The sequence below is a fragment of the Desmodus rotundus genome, chromosome 10 (genome assembly GCF_022682495.2).
Source record: "Desmodus rotundus isolate HL8 chromosome 10, HLdesRot8A.1, whole genome shotgun sequence".
Lineage (NCBI taxonomy): Eukaryota > Metazoa > Chordata > Mammalia > Chiroptera > Phyllostomidae > Desmodus > Desmodus rotundus.
This window is the reverse complement of record NC_071396.1, coordinates 46,840,320-46,853,353: the sequence shown is the minus strand read 5'-3', so window position 1 is coordinate 46,853,353 and position 13,034 is coordinate 46,840,320. Positions and strand designations below refer to the sequence as shown.

The 13,034-nt window shown below is 42.7% G+C and overlaps 1 protein-coding gene and 1 long non-coding RNA gene across 2 annotated transcripts in view; one reads left to right on the top strand and one right to left on the bottom strand.

The window, feature by feature from the left end:
* The first annotated feature begins 351 nt into the window (after positions 1-351).
* LOC128779443 (uncharacterized) lies at positions 352-7,335 on the top strand. The gene is made up of 2 exons (XR_008425377.1): positions 352-1,596; positions 5,307-7,335. It is a non-coding gene; the product is annotated as an uncharacterized lncRNA (long non-coding RNA).
* A 2,748-nt stretch (positions 7,336-10,083) lies between these two features.
* Positions 10,084-13,034, bottom strand: part of SEC24A (SEC24 homolog A, COPII coat complex component) — a 64,138-nt gene continuing 61,187 nt past the window's right edge. Inside the window, exon 23 of the mRNA XM_024575331.4 lies at positions 10,084-13,004. Coding sequence (XP_024431099.2) covers positions 12,890-13,004 — 115 coding nt within the window. The 3' untranslated portion in view covers positions 10,084-12,889. The remainder of the gene's footprint in view (positions 13,005-13,034) is intronic.

Below are 13,034 nucleotides of genomic sequence, written 5' to 3'. Positions count from 1 at the left end.
ATCATCCCATGAGTCTGGTACCTATTCTCTTACTGTCTTTTTCTGCTTAACGCTTACAACCCGCTCCCAAAGTAAATGTATGTACTTATTCTGTTTACTGTCTGTTTCTCCATGAAGATAAGCCTTGTGTTTTGTTCATGGCTGAAACTCAGATCAGTGTGAGTGCTCAACAGGGTCTTCTTACACTGTTGAGGGCCCACACTAGTCTTAGGAACCAAAGAAAATGTTTTAAGTTTTCTTTTTTAAAAAAAATGTATTTGTTGACAGTGATTTGAGAAAGAGAAAAAAGGGGGAGAGAGAGAAACAATGATTTATTGTTCCACTTACGGATGCGTTTGTTGAGAGCTAGGAAAGAGGGCTAGCCAATTTTAAGCATTGCTAAGCAGAAAACCTCTTGAAGGTCACCAGAATAGATAGGGGAGAGAAACAACATTGTTGGCCAAAGTAAGGGTAAAGGTAAACAATATGTGATTTGCAGAGGGCTTATTCTGAGTTACAGCCAATTAGAGGGCCATAAAACTTTGGGTGCCAGACTCATCTCGGGTCTGGACCCTTATCTTTAAACTGAGGGTACAAATTAAGTGGGACAGACAGATGGTTCTTATCAACAGGAGACAGACAGATAGTTCCTCCTGACCCCAGAGCTATGCAGAGATAACCGCAACTCCCACTTTTGTAACTTGCTTGCTTGCTTCTCACCGTATAAAAGAGCTAGCCTGTGAGCGTTCGGCGCGACTCCCCTTTGCAGCCTTAACGGGCACCCTGGGAGTTCGCCCCTGCGCAGGTAAAAATAAAGTACCATCTAAGTGCACTCCACACGTCTCCATTTGATTTTCTGCTCGCGTACGGGATACAACATTTGGAGGCCCCAGCGAGATCTCCCTTTTGGGAGTTTTGCTTTTGGAGACTGGGTGGACAGTTCGAACTCAGTAAGTAATTTGTCAGGATCCTGTTTTGGTTTTGGTTTCAGTCCTCCGGAGGCTTTGCCCTGAGGTAGTAGGCAGGACGCTGCCGGAACCCTACCCAGGGGTTCGGAGAATAGTGGGACGCCACTTCCGAATATAGGTTTTGTCTCTGTGCCGCGCGGCCTTGTCGTGTTTGTCTGTGTTATGTTGTCGGAGGTATGTTATTAATGTAGTGAGAATGAGAGTGTGATTGTGTCTGTGGCTCCACCGGCATCAGCCTACGGAGCGTGCGTGGGCCCCAACCTGCGGTTCCTTAGTCTGTCATACGGCATAACGGCTGGGAGTTTAACCCGAATTCTACGCGGGCAGCCTTAGCTAAGACAGACCTAAGTCCTCGCGAGAGGAGAGGCCAGGCGGGCGAGGCGAATATCCTCCGACCTCGTTAGCTGTTTGTCTCGATATTGTGCTTGTCTCAGTTACGTGAAACTAACCCTTGTGAAAATGGGCCAGCGGGAGTCCACCCCCGAACTCCCCGCTTGATTGCATCTTGAATAACTTTTCTGATTTCCAGCGTCGTGCACGCGGCTACGTGAGCGTGCAGCTCGATCCGGAGTTCCTGCGGACTCTTTGCCAGCTAGAGTGGCTGACTTTTGGTGTCGGATGGCCTGCAGAGGGGACTTTCGACCTCCCGGTATTGTTTGCAGTTCGGGCCACAGTTTATAGAGCCCCACACCCCGATCAGATAGTTTACATCAATGTGTGGGTAGATATAGCCCCAGACAAGCCAGGCTATATTCAGAAATGTCTAAGAAGGAGTGCTTCCCGCGGAAGAACGGTTCTGTTAGCCGGGGGAAGAGGAAAACAAAAAGAAATTCCCGGAGCCCTCCGCGCCTAGAGGGCGGAGGGTGCCTAAACTCTACCCCCACCACTACCAGGACCTGGGGAGGACATGTTAGACCCCTTGAATGCGCTCCCTCCCTACCCTAGGAGGGAAGTGCCGCATTCTACCCAGCCGGAGGAGGGAGGGACACTCTCGAGCCCTCCTCACACCCGAGGGGGAACTAGAGAAGGGGAGGAGGCTCTAGTATTCCCAGCACCTCCGGCACTTCTGCCACTCCGTGAGGCACCGCCCAGACCGGGTGCCCCTGCTGGAGCACCCCCTCGGTTGATATATGTTCCTTTCTCCACTAGTGATCTGTATAATTAGAAACACCAGAATCCCCCATTTTCTGAGAAACCGCAGGGATTAATTTCCCTACTAGAAACTATATTTAGGACTCACCAGCCAACCTGGGATGATTGTCAGACTCTATTTACCTCAGAAGAAAGGGAAAGAATTTATAGGGAGGTTGCAAAGATTGTGTTGGGAGAAGGGGAGGGAGGAATCTCCCGCTGCTTTCCTAGAAAGATTACTACAGGCAGGTGCGGTAGTTCTTAGGAGCAATAGGATAGTGCCGCCTCTGGATTCTAGGGTTTGCAGAATTGGCCAAGCCTCTCCATGAACTTACGAGGGGAAAAGAGGGAAATATAACTTGAACTGAAAAAGAGAACCAAGCCTTTGAGGCGCTTAAGGCAGCTTTGGTATCTGCACCTGCCAAATTTAGGAAAGCCGTTCCAGCCGTTTGTGGCAGAAAACGGAGGCATTGCAAAGAGAGTGCTGAGCCAGGCTTTAGGACCCTGGGGAAGGCCCGTGGCCTATTTGTCCAAGAGATTGGACCCAGTAGCCTCAGGGTGGCCAACCTGCTTACGAGCTCTAGTTGCCACAGCCATGCTAGTGAAGGAGGCCAGCAAGCTCACCCTTGGACAGAATTTGCAGATAATTGGGGAGCATCATATAGAGAGAATTTTGAAATCCTCTCCTGATCGCTGGTTGTCTAATGCACGGCTAACTCAGTACCAGGTGCAGTTGCTGAATTCCCCATCAGTCCAGTTCCTGAAAAGTGCCGCCTTGAATCCAGCCACCCTGCTTCCAGCCCCTGATCCAACCATCATGCATAGCTGCCATGAAATATTAGAGCAGGTCACAGGCATGCGCCCAGACTTGCGGGATGAGGCATACAAAAAACCAGAGCTCGCTCTGTTCTCGGATAGCAGTAGTTTCCTTAAGGAAGGGCAGCGGTACACGGGGGCTGCGGTAACCACGGAAACTGAAGTCCTTTGGCAGCAAGCCCTGCCAAAAGGAACTTCAGCCCAGAGGGCGGAGTTGATGGGGCGTTTGCAAGGTCTAATCTTAAGAAAGCTGCAGGATATCTCTGCATATCTAGGGACTTTGAGTAGAAGATGCCTGTACTGGTAGGGACTTTTGGCTGCCACGTACTGAGTTTAAGTGCTGAGTTTAAGTACAGTCCTTCCCAGGGTGGGAAAGGAGCAGGGATTAAAGGTAGACTGTAGTTAAATCTGGATGGGCAAAAATATGTAGAAAGGTTGTGAAAGTTTTAAACCTGGAGGAAAGGAAACCTCAACTACTTGTTTTCTGGTTTTATGGTAATGTAGTTTCATTTTGCTTCCGTTTCTAATCAGAAACCCCCTGTATCTGAAGACCTAGTTAGGGTCACCTGAATACCTAGTGAAGGTCGCCTGTAACCGGTTGGAGAGAATGCCTTTGCCACTCAGGACCCAGGAAGGGTCATTTGGGCCTGATGTGTGTTTCAGCCTGAGGCAAAGGAGCATGTCTCTGCCAAGAGACCGGACCTGAAGGGCATGTCTCTGCGGAGGCTCCAGTAGACGCACCGGTGCAAGAGGATGCCTCTACCTGTGTGCTGTTCTTATAGAACTCCGTCTGTGTTTTAGATTTTGTTCTGTATCTTCTCTGAAAAGAAAATTGAGGATTCCAGGGATAGTTAAAACTTCACACTCTGTAGGAAAGTGAACAAGGGAAAGTGCAAGATATGTAAATGAAGATGTATGAAAGGATACAGAAGGTTAGTGGATGTTGCAGAAGGTCTATGGGAAGCTGTAAAGATAGAAGAGGGTTTGTAAAAAGGTGTGTAAAAGGTTATAAAAGTTTGTGAAAGTTTTGGAAAGAAAGTGTGTGGGGCCAGTAATAGAAGGTATAAGGCATAGAGATGCAATCTTAGTAGATATCAGAAGGAAAAGGATTTTCCTTCGCACTTGGTATTTTTCTCCCTACCTGATCCCTCCAGAATTTGGCATTCTGAAGGAGTGAGTAATGACATAAGGTTTCTCTGCATAAATCCATTAAGACCAGTCATTAATAGTTTGTTAACCGATGCTTTGACTGGAATGTCACGCCTGAAGGAGGCATGTCTGGGTTCTGGTTGTCACCAGGAAGCCCCGAGGAACTGGGATTGACTTGAGAAGCTAGCAAAAGCCCACAGGAAGAAGCCTGGCACCTTGGTTGATTGTGTGGTTCGTGGCAGTCTTTCCAGGGAAGGAACGAAGGTTGCTTTCCTGAAAGATGGATAAAAAGGAACCTGTAGGCACAACGAAAGCCTCAAGGATTTAAGTGAAACAACTGGTACAGGTGAAGCCAGGTGGCAGATGTGTGGCTCTGCTTCTGTGCCCTGAGGGGCAGACTGAAGTCAGTCTAAAGGTTCCCTGAGTGAGTTCCAGCGAAGCGAACTTAAAGATCATAGGCGATCCAGGCTGCTCTTGGTGTGTTTATGCAAACGAACAGGCAGAATTAAACGTTGGACTCAAAGTAGTCTCTTTAATAACGATGAGGGTGCTCTTAAGGAGAAAAATCATGGTCTAAGGAAAATCACAATGCTCAGTATTGGATATAGGAATCATGCAGCTGTCTTGAAAGTTTGCTTTCATTTGAAAGTTGAAACTGGGTTTGTAATATTACCGAAGATGTTCAATTTACAGGCACGAAGGGCCTGTCAAATTGCCATTGCTGTATGTCATCGCAGCAAGGGCCTTGCAACTGAATGTCTTCCCAAAAGACAGTCTCACCAGCATAGAGACTGGCTTGGGAGTGGTTGTGTAAATTAACCTGCGTGTTCCTCCTTCTGTTTTCATAGGGCGTGGGACTATGGCCTCATTACCTGAGAGAATGGTTGCAATATAGGCCTCACTTAAGGAGCCCATCTTCATCATCTACCCCTGAGACTCAGCTAGTTTGGTTAAACTAGGTAGTTGGGTTGGTAAAGGGTTTGAGAGATCTGTGGGCTTCACTTCAGAGCTTATCTTCCCTTTTCTGTCCTAATAGCCAAGACAGAAAGGGCCCAGAGATCTGAAAGGAGAGAAATCCTGATATATTCCCCTCAGCCTGAGTGAAGTGTAGTGAGCCACAGGGTTTTGGATAGGTGTAGCATGTCTCATACACCTTCCCTTCCTCCAGATAAGCCATTCTTTACCTAGGTGCCTGCCTTTCTGATTCGGTAATTATGATTTAATTGTGCCTTCCAACTCTCTTGCCAAATCTGTCACCTCCAGAATACGACGAGGATGCCAACTGTCCAGTAATGCCAGCCTTTGGACACCGAGCTTGCAACTTCGCAGTGACAGCCAACTGACTTGGATTAAATAAGGTCCTTCCCCTTACAGGAAAGGACTACCTCCGTGCTGCACCCCCTTTCAGGGCACCCCTGACCCAAGGTTAGGTAGGACAACGTCCATGTCCAGCCGGAAGCAGTTACAAGAAGATGAGACCTTCGCCCATTGTCCTTTATATAATTATAAAGGGGTTATATATCTGAAAGGAAGGATTGAAGCAGGGTGCAGCCAAGAGGAGGTCCCAGGAAGGGATTTGTAATAGGGTCCAGAACTCAAGGTGTACCATTCCTAGGCCCCTTACTCATAATTCTTCTGGGGATTAAGCCTAGGGCCTTGCATCCTACAGACCCTAGTTCAGAATCTAGAAGCCACAGTCACTCGTACTGCAGTAGCTAAGGTGCTGGCCCTTCAGAATTATCAGCATCAGTACCAGAAACTAAGGCAGTTTACTGATACCCAGAACTATGGCCAGCTCTATAGTGATGCTAAAGGAGCCGAGAACAACTTTTTGCATCAAAAGGGGGGAATATAGTAGATAATGGTTTAGTTAGTATGCTGCTCCCAGTTACTATGCTGCTTCCAGGTTGCCCCTGGCTGCTCACTTACAGGTTCAGTGAGCCCAGGTGGCACTAAGGGAACCTGTGCTCAGGTTTGGGGAGGAAGTGAACCCCTAGGCTCTATAAGCTGAGCCTGCATGAATATTAGGAATTGGATACTAAGCCATGTAGGTACACCACCATTTTAGGTAAGCCGATTATAGAAATCGTTGTTTAACAACAAGGAACATGACCCACTCCTCCGAAAAGAATCCAGGATTACTGAAAGCCCCTGAGGGTATTTGGTTTATATGCCTCCAAGGAATATATCTTTGTTTGCCACCAATTTCTTATCAAGAATTTCGTGTAACTGGGTACATAATTCCCCAAGTGTATCTCTATGCAGGAAACCCAGATTTTGTTCTCCCCTCTAGGACTAGGAAAAAAAAAACTCCCCTTCTTATACCCATAGTAGCCACTGTTAGGATCTTAGGGTCCCCCGCACTCAGTGCTGCAGCCCTCATTCGGGAGATTTAGAGTTAAGGCAGCTTTTGCAGACTTTCTCTAAGGACATATCTCTGCTGCAAGATCAGGTAGCTGATTTAGAAAGACTGGTAGACTCCTTAGCAGAGGTAGCTGTCCAAAATCGGAGAGGATTAGATGTATTGTTCTTAAGGAAAGAAGGATTATGTGCAGCATTAGGAGAAACTTGTTGCTTTTATGCTAATCATTCAGGGATAATTAGAGATAGTATCAAGGTCTTAACCCAGAGACTAAAAGAATGAGAAAATCTAGAAGAACCAACGCAGGAATCTATTAAGATGTCCCCATAGTTGACTACCCTGATTTCCTCTATTAGTGGGCCTTTATTAATTATACTCCTCTGTTTAACCTGTGGCCCCATCATTAGTATGATTCAAGGATTTGACTCATAAGTGCCAACAAGGAAATGGGGGAATGTTGAGAGCTAGGAAAGAGGGCTAGCCAATTTTAAGCATTGCTAAGCAGAAAACCTCTTGAAGGTCACCAGAATAGATAGGGGAGAGAAACAACATTGTTGGCCAAAGTAAGGGTAAAGGTAAACAATATGTGATTTGCAGAGGGCTTATTCTGAGTTACAGCCAATTAGAGGGCCATAAAACTTTGGGTGCCAGACTCATCTCGGGTCTGGACCCTTATCTTTAAACTGAGGGTACAAATTAAGTGGGACAGACAGATGGTTCTTATCAACAGGAGACAGACAGATAGTTCCTCCTGACCCCAGAGCTATGCAGAGATAACCGCAACTCCCACTTTTGTAACTTGCTTGCTTGCTTCTCACCGTATAAAAGAGCTAGCCTGTGAGCGTTCGGCGCGACTCCCCTTTGCAGCCTTAACGGGCACCCTGGGAGTTCGCCCCTGCGCAGGTAAAAATAAAGTACCATCTAAGTGCACTCCACACGTCTCCATTTGATTTTCTGCTCGCGTACGGGATACAACACGTTCATGGGTTGGTTGGTGTACGTGCCCTGACGGAAGATGGAGATCTAATCTTCAACTTCTAACCACAACCATGGCACACTATAACCAAGTGAGCCGCCTGGCCAGAGCGGTTTTTAATGAATCCTACCTGGATTATGGTCCTTATTCCAACACAGTCATACAATTTTGAGTATGGCTTTTGCGGAAGCAGGAGGCCACGAAAACCAAGTACCTAGGGCTACCAATGCAGCCCTGGAGCTCAGTAATGGCTGAGTGAGTGAGTAAATGAATGAAGGAATTGAATTCCATGTCAACTCTTGCCGGGAAACTGCAAAGGCTGAAGCAGCCTAGCGCACCCCTGCAGTGAAGCCAGCTGCACAATCGCACTCAATGTTAGCAAGCACGTGAAATCCCTTTTAGAAGGTAATAAAATAATATGTTAACTGTTAGTCCTATCTAACCCTGCCCCAGACCAAAAAGGGGTTTGAGAAAAAAGTGTAACAAACAAAATTTACCTTTTGGACTCAACCACATAAGGAGCTCAAATATAAGCACAACTTTCCCCCTTCATTGCATGAAAGCAATTAACATCCCTAGTTAATAACTTTAAAGCATTAAAAGAGGTTCCCATGCATAGCTGTACATACTACCTACATCTCTTGAGACTCAGACTGTCTTTTAAAAATTCTACAATTGAAAAAACTGTTAAGTAGTAACAAATGGGCAAAACTTGATGAACTTCAATCCTGATGAGTCAAGACCAAATAACCATTCCAGGATAAAAGATTTTTTCATTTCAAAAAATTTTTTTTTCATTTGGGAGAGCCTATAGAAGCCAAATTAAAAATTTGCGTTTTAGTGATGGATTGATTGATATGAGGGAGACATCAATTGATCTGTTCTTCTACTTATTTGTGCATGCTCTGATTGATTCCTGTATGTGCCGTCATCAGGGATGAGTTTGTGGGAACAGAATCATGGACACGGAGAACACTTTGATGGTTGCCAGATGAGAACAGGGTAGGAGAGAATGGATGCAAAGGTGAGGGGATTAAAAATTACAAGTAGGTAGTTGCTGGGAACCGTTCTGCCTGGTTTTAGGAGCTGTAACCTCGGCCAACAGGCAAGAAGGTCCCATGGCTAAGGCTGAGAGAACTTGAGACCATAAGCCACTAAAGAGACAAAACTTATCCTCCCGGCAGGGGAGCAGCCTCTGCCTGCTTTACTTCACCCTGCTTGGCCCCTGGAGGATGGCTGGATAGCCAATGACAGGAAAGATTCCTCAAGGAAGGAACAACCTAAGGCATAGTCTCAAAGGGGCCATCAGGGAAGGATTTAGGGGACTATAGAGAAGGGGCAAAAGACCCTCACCCCTCGACTTTGTCATAGCCTGAGTCCTCATTCTATCTGTAAAGTCTCTTAATCTCTTGGCTGCCTGCTTCCCCTGCATGACTCAGGCCTGAAACAATGCGGGAGGCAGGTGCGGCCTTGTGCTGGAACAGGCAGTTTCCTGGGGCAATCAGACCTGAGAAAGAATGCATTAAATCCTGTGAAACCAGCTTTGTTAAGAATGCCCTGAAGTTAATATATACTAAATGTTTAGGGTCCAAGCACAAAATGAGTTTGTTTCCCCAGGTTTCATGGCCAATTGGCGTCACTCTGTCTACCAGACTCTGGCTCAAAAGGACCCTCTGGTCCCAGAAATGTTATCTGTAAACCATATCTCCATTCTTTGATATGTGTCCCTATGCGAGCTAAACTCAATAAAAGCCCAAGGAAAAAGGTGCTCTTCTCCTCTGAGATGAGCCAGCCTTTTCTCCCCGAACAGATCATGTCTGGGTAATCTCATTCCACCCGCAACTCTGGGGGACACTGCAGGACGGTTCCCCTGCAGGTAGTCACAGAATAGCCATGGGGATGTAAAAGTACAGTATAGGAAATGGAGTAGCCAAAGGTCTTATGTGCACGACCCATGGACGTGAACAATGGTGGGGGATTGCTTGACGGAGTGGGAGGCGCTAGGTGGAGGGGGACAAAGGGGAAAAGTCAGGACAACTGTAATAGCATAATCAAAATATAACTAAAAATATTAAAAAATAAAGTAGCTGAGAATATTCCAGAATTGAAGATAGACACAAGGATCGCTGAATTAAAATATTCTCTGAAAATCAAAAGGATAAATAATAAACTCAGAGCAGTAAAACTAAAGATTATTAAGGATAAAAGAAAAATCTTAAAAGCTATCATTATCCGCAAACAACAATTAGACCGACAGTAGGTAGTTTATCAGTAACAAACGGGTCTAGAAGTCAATGTAGTACCTTAAACATATTTAGAATTAAAAAAAAAAATTCAATCTAGAATTTTAAACCCAGCTAACCTTGAGGAGTAACATCAAGATTTGGTTTGTAACCTCCCAGACAGCGACTTAGATTCAAAGCACCTTCAGTGATAGTTTTGCACTAACTTGGTTGCACAACATAGCAGTACTCAGTGACTGGCAAACTGTTGCAATCACTTTGCCCTGACTGGTGTGGCGGGTTGGTTGGGTGTTGCCAGTTTGATTCCTGGTCAGAGCACGTGCCATAGGCAACCAATACATGTTTCTCCCTCACATCAATGTATCTCTCCCTTCTTTCTCCTTCCCTTCCTCTCTCTCTAAAAATAAATAAAATCTTTAAAAAATTATTCTTATCACTTAAATAACTAGCCACTATATGTAAATGCTTTCGATTAACTTTATTGAATAGGCAAATTGATTAAATTAGCACAGTTCAAACGATTGTTTGCATGGGTTACAAATGATATTTTTTTACAGGAATAAAACTGTGAAAATTACAAACTGTAAAAAGGAAGACAAATCTTGTCTCTAACATTTCAGAGAAGCAAGATTTATTAACACAGCACGTTGAAGATCAATACATATTTGAATCTGAGGACAAGAACTTAATGTTACAATATTATACACTACTTTACAAAATTAAAATTTCTATATAAGGATTATATCTGTAATAGTTAACAAAATCTTGAAATCACATTTGGTGGTCCCCTAGATAATAGCTGTTATGAATCTTTGATTAGAAGAAATAAATCTTTTATTCTAATTATTGTAAAAACAGTCTATTAGACTCAATACATTACATTAAAGTAAAACAGTGCCAACTAAAATAAATGGTACAGCTTGAGTGAATATTAATATGTCAGACGTACAGAAATGTTATTTTAAAAATCCTAGAAATTAGAAAAATAGAGTACTTTTTATGGTAGAACTGCCATACTCTGATTTAAATACCAAGATTGCCCTTGTCTGTTACTTTAGTAGTTGTAGATCTGTAGAAAATGCAAGGATCTTTCGTAATTTACAACTACAATTAAAAAAATATGGCATAATGTAAATTAGTTGCTTTACATAAAAAAATTAATACAAGTGCCCTACTGCCAAAAAAAAAAAAAATCAAACTAAAAAGCACTTCAATATTGCAAAAAATAATTGCTTAATATTAATCTCCAAAAGGGTCATTCGTTCCCTCGTTATCCACAGAACAAATATTGCGAATCCTAACTGAAGTTACGGTTCTCAATGGCCTGGCTATTATAAAATTATTCTAGATTGCACATGTTACACAATATCTGGAATAATTTTTTAAAGGAAATTTTTAAAAGGAAATTTGTGGACTATACTAACCAAGCACGTAGCAGTAACAAGAGCCATACCCACACAGGGATGAAGTGAGGCACAGGAAGAGTATCGTCCCTAGAAGCACAGACTTTTCCCTCTGGAATTTCTTTACTACAATTAAGAAAGGACCTACAAATATCAACATTTAAAATTCACATTAAGAAGAGAATTTTAGTTAAGAAACATCAGTGCATAATAATGACTGTTTCTTTAAAAGAGGGGAAATATAAATTTTAATTTGCTACAGTTTGAAAACTGCTTCCTAATAAATGAAGGTTTCAAGAATATTTCCAGTTCAATGTACAGCTTGCATACTGAAAATAAATTGTAACACTGCTTAAGGGAGATGATATCTTTATAAAACACAATTAATTATTCCCGTCTGGCTAATAAATAGTAGTGTATACTCTAGTGGGACCTGCTTTTTCCCTATCCCAAAACACTCATTTAAGTCAGCTCATATTGCTGTAAACCTGATAGTTGTTATTTCATTGGTGATCGTATGAGACCAAGATTGTAAACACATTTTTCTAACCCATGAAAACAAAGAAACAAAAATCTTTTCATCAAGTATTATACATGAACATCTTTAATAAGTTCATACAAGATATATCTGTGAAAACTGAGCCAAACTCTTTTAAAGATATTCCCTCACAGCACTTGAAATATACAGATGTATAATTTACCCATTTGTAAACAAAATTCACTTGAATGGTTTGACTATAGTATTTCTCTGGCTGAATCAAAAAAGCAGTCTCTTGAGCATGTTCAGAAATCAAGTTTCTTTCATAACTTCCATCTACTGAATTCGTGTAATCTCAATACCCATCAAATCCAACAGCAGCATTCACGCTTTAAGTTTCACTATCCAAGAATGAACACCTTATGCGTGGCTTTCAATTTAATTGTTAAAACTCCTCAGAAAAATGTTACTGATGTATTTTAGACAGCATTTAAGAAAACTTTTAATTTCTCTCATTCATATTCATGTCAGCAATATAGGACTTTTATTACATATCACAGAGCAGACAGACAGTACCCGCTCAAAGGATCCAGGTATCTAAGGCTTCTCATCCGCCAGTGTCACTGCCGGCCCCACACACAGTGAGGACAGCTCAGGTTCCTTTCAGTGCAGAATGAGAGAGTGCGTCCAAGCCTTTGCAGTCAAATCAGAAAACCACTGCATGAGTTTTCACATCAAATCAAGGTGATTTTGTTCAAGTATTGAGAATACTGACAAATTTTAAAGCTTGACTGTTATTTTATAATCTTCTTTTCAAGCTAGACCAGAGTTAATTTACTCTAGTTTTAGTTCGGTTAACATGATGATCCTTTTTTTTCCTTAATTAAGAAAAACACAGGTATGGGGAAATAGATTCTAGTTTTTCTATATGCTATTTACTTCTGACAAGTTTTATTTATTTTAGAAAGATCATTATCACTCGATTTGTAACTTCCCTGCAACATGTAGTCTTGTGAGGTTTTAAATGTAGCAGCCAAAAATTGAGAAAATAAAAAAGAGAGAGAAATATACATTTGGAACAAGGAAGTCTTTATTTTACAAAATGCTCTTTGCCTCTGCAATATTGTCTCATCTTAATTCAATCCTTAACAACTCAAACATAATTGGCAGCAAAGAAAAAAGGTATCCAATCATATTTAGGTATATTCTGATTTGAAGAGTACAGTATTTCAGAGTTGCAGGTTTGATTCTCTGCTGTAGTCCTTTATTTGCTATAGTTTGTTGAAATCACAGTGAGAACATGTAATCATCACATCAGTCCACAAACCTAATAGAAGAGGGAGGTATTTCCTTAGAAATAACTAAGCCAAATATCTTCACTCGTTCATTTATTCACTTGCTGTTGTATATGCAAGAGGAATTCATAATATGATAATGCAGATTCTGTTCTGTCTTCTATCATGTTTTGAAGGAAATTTGCTTTCATTGGACTCTCATCCCTTAGGAATAAAAGGAAAATATTTATATAC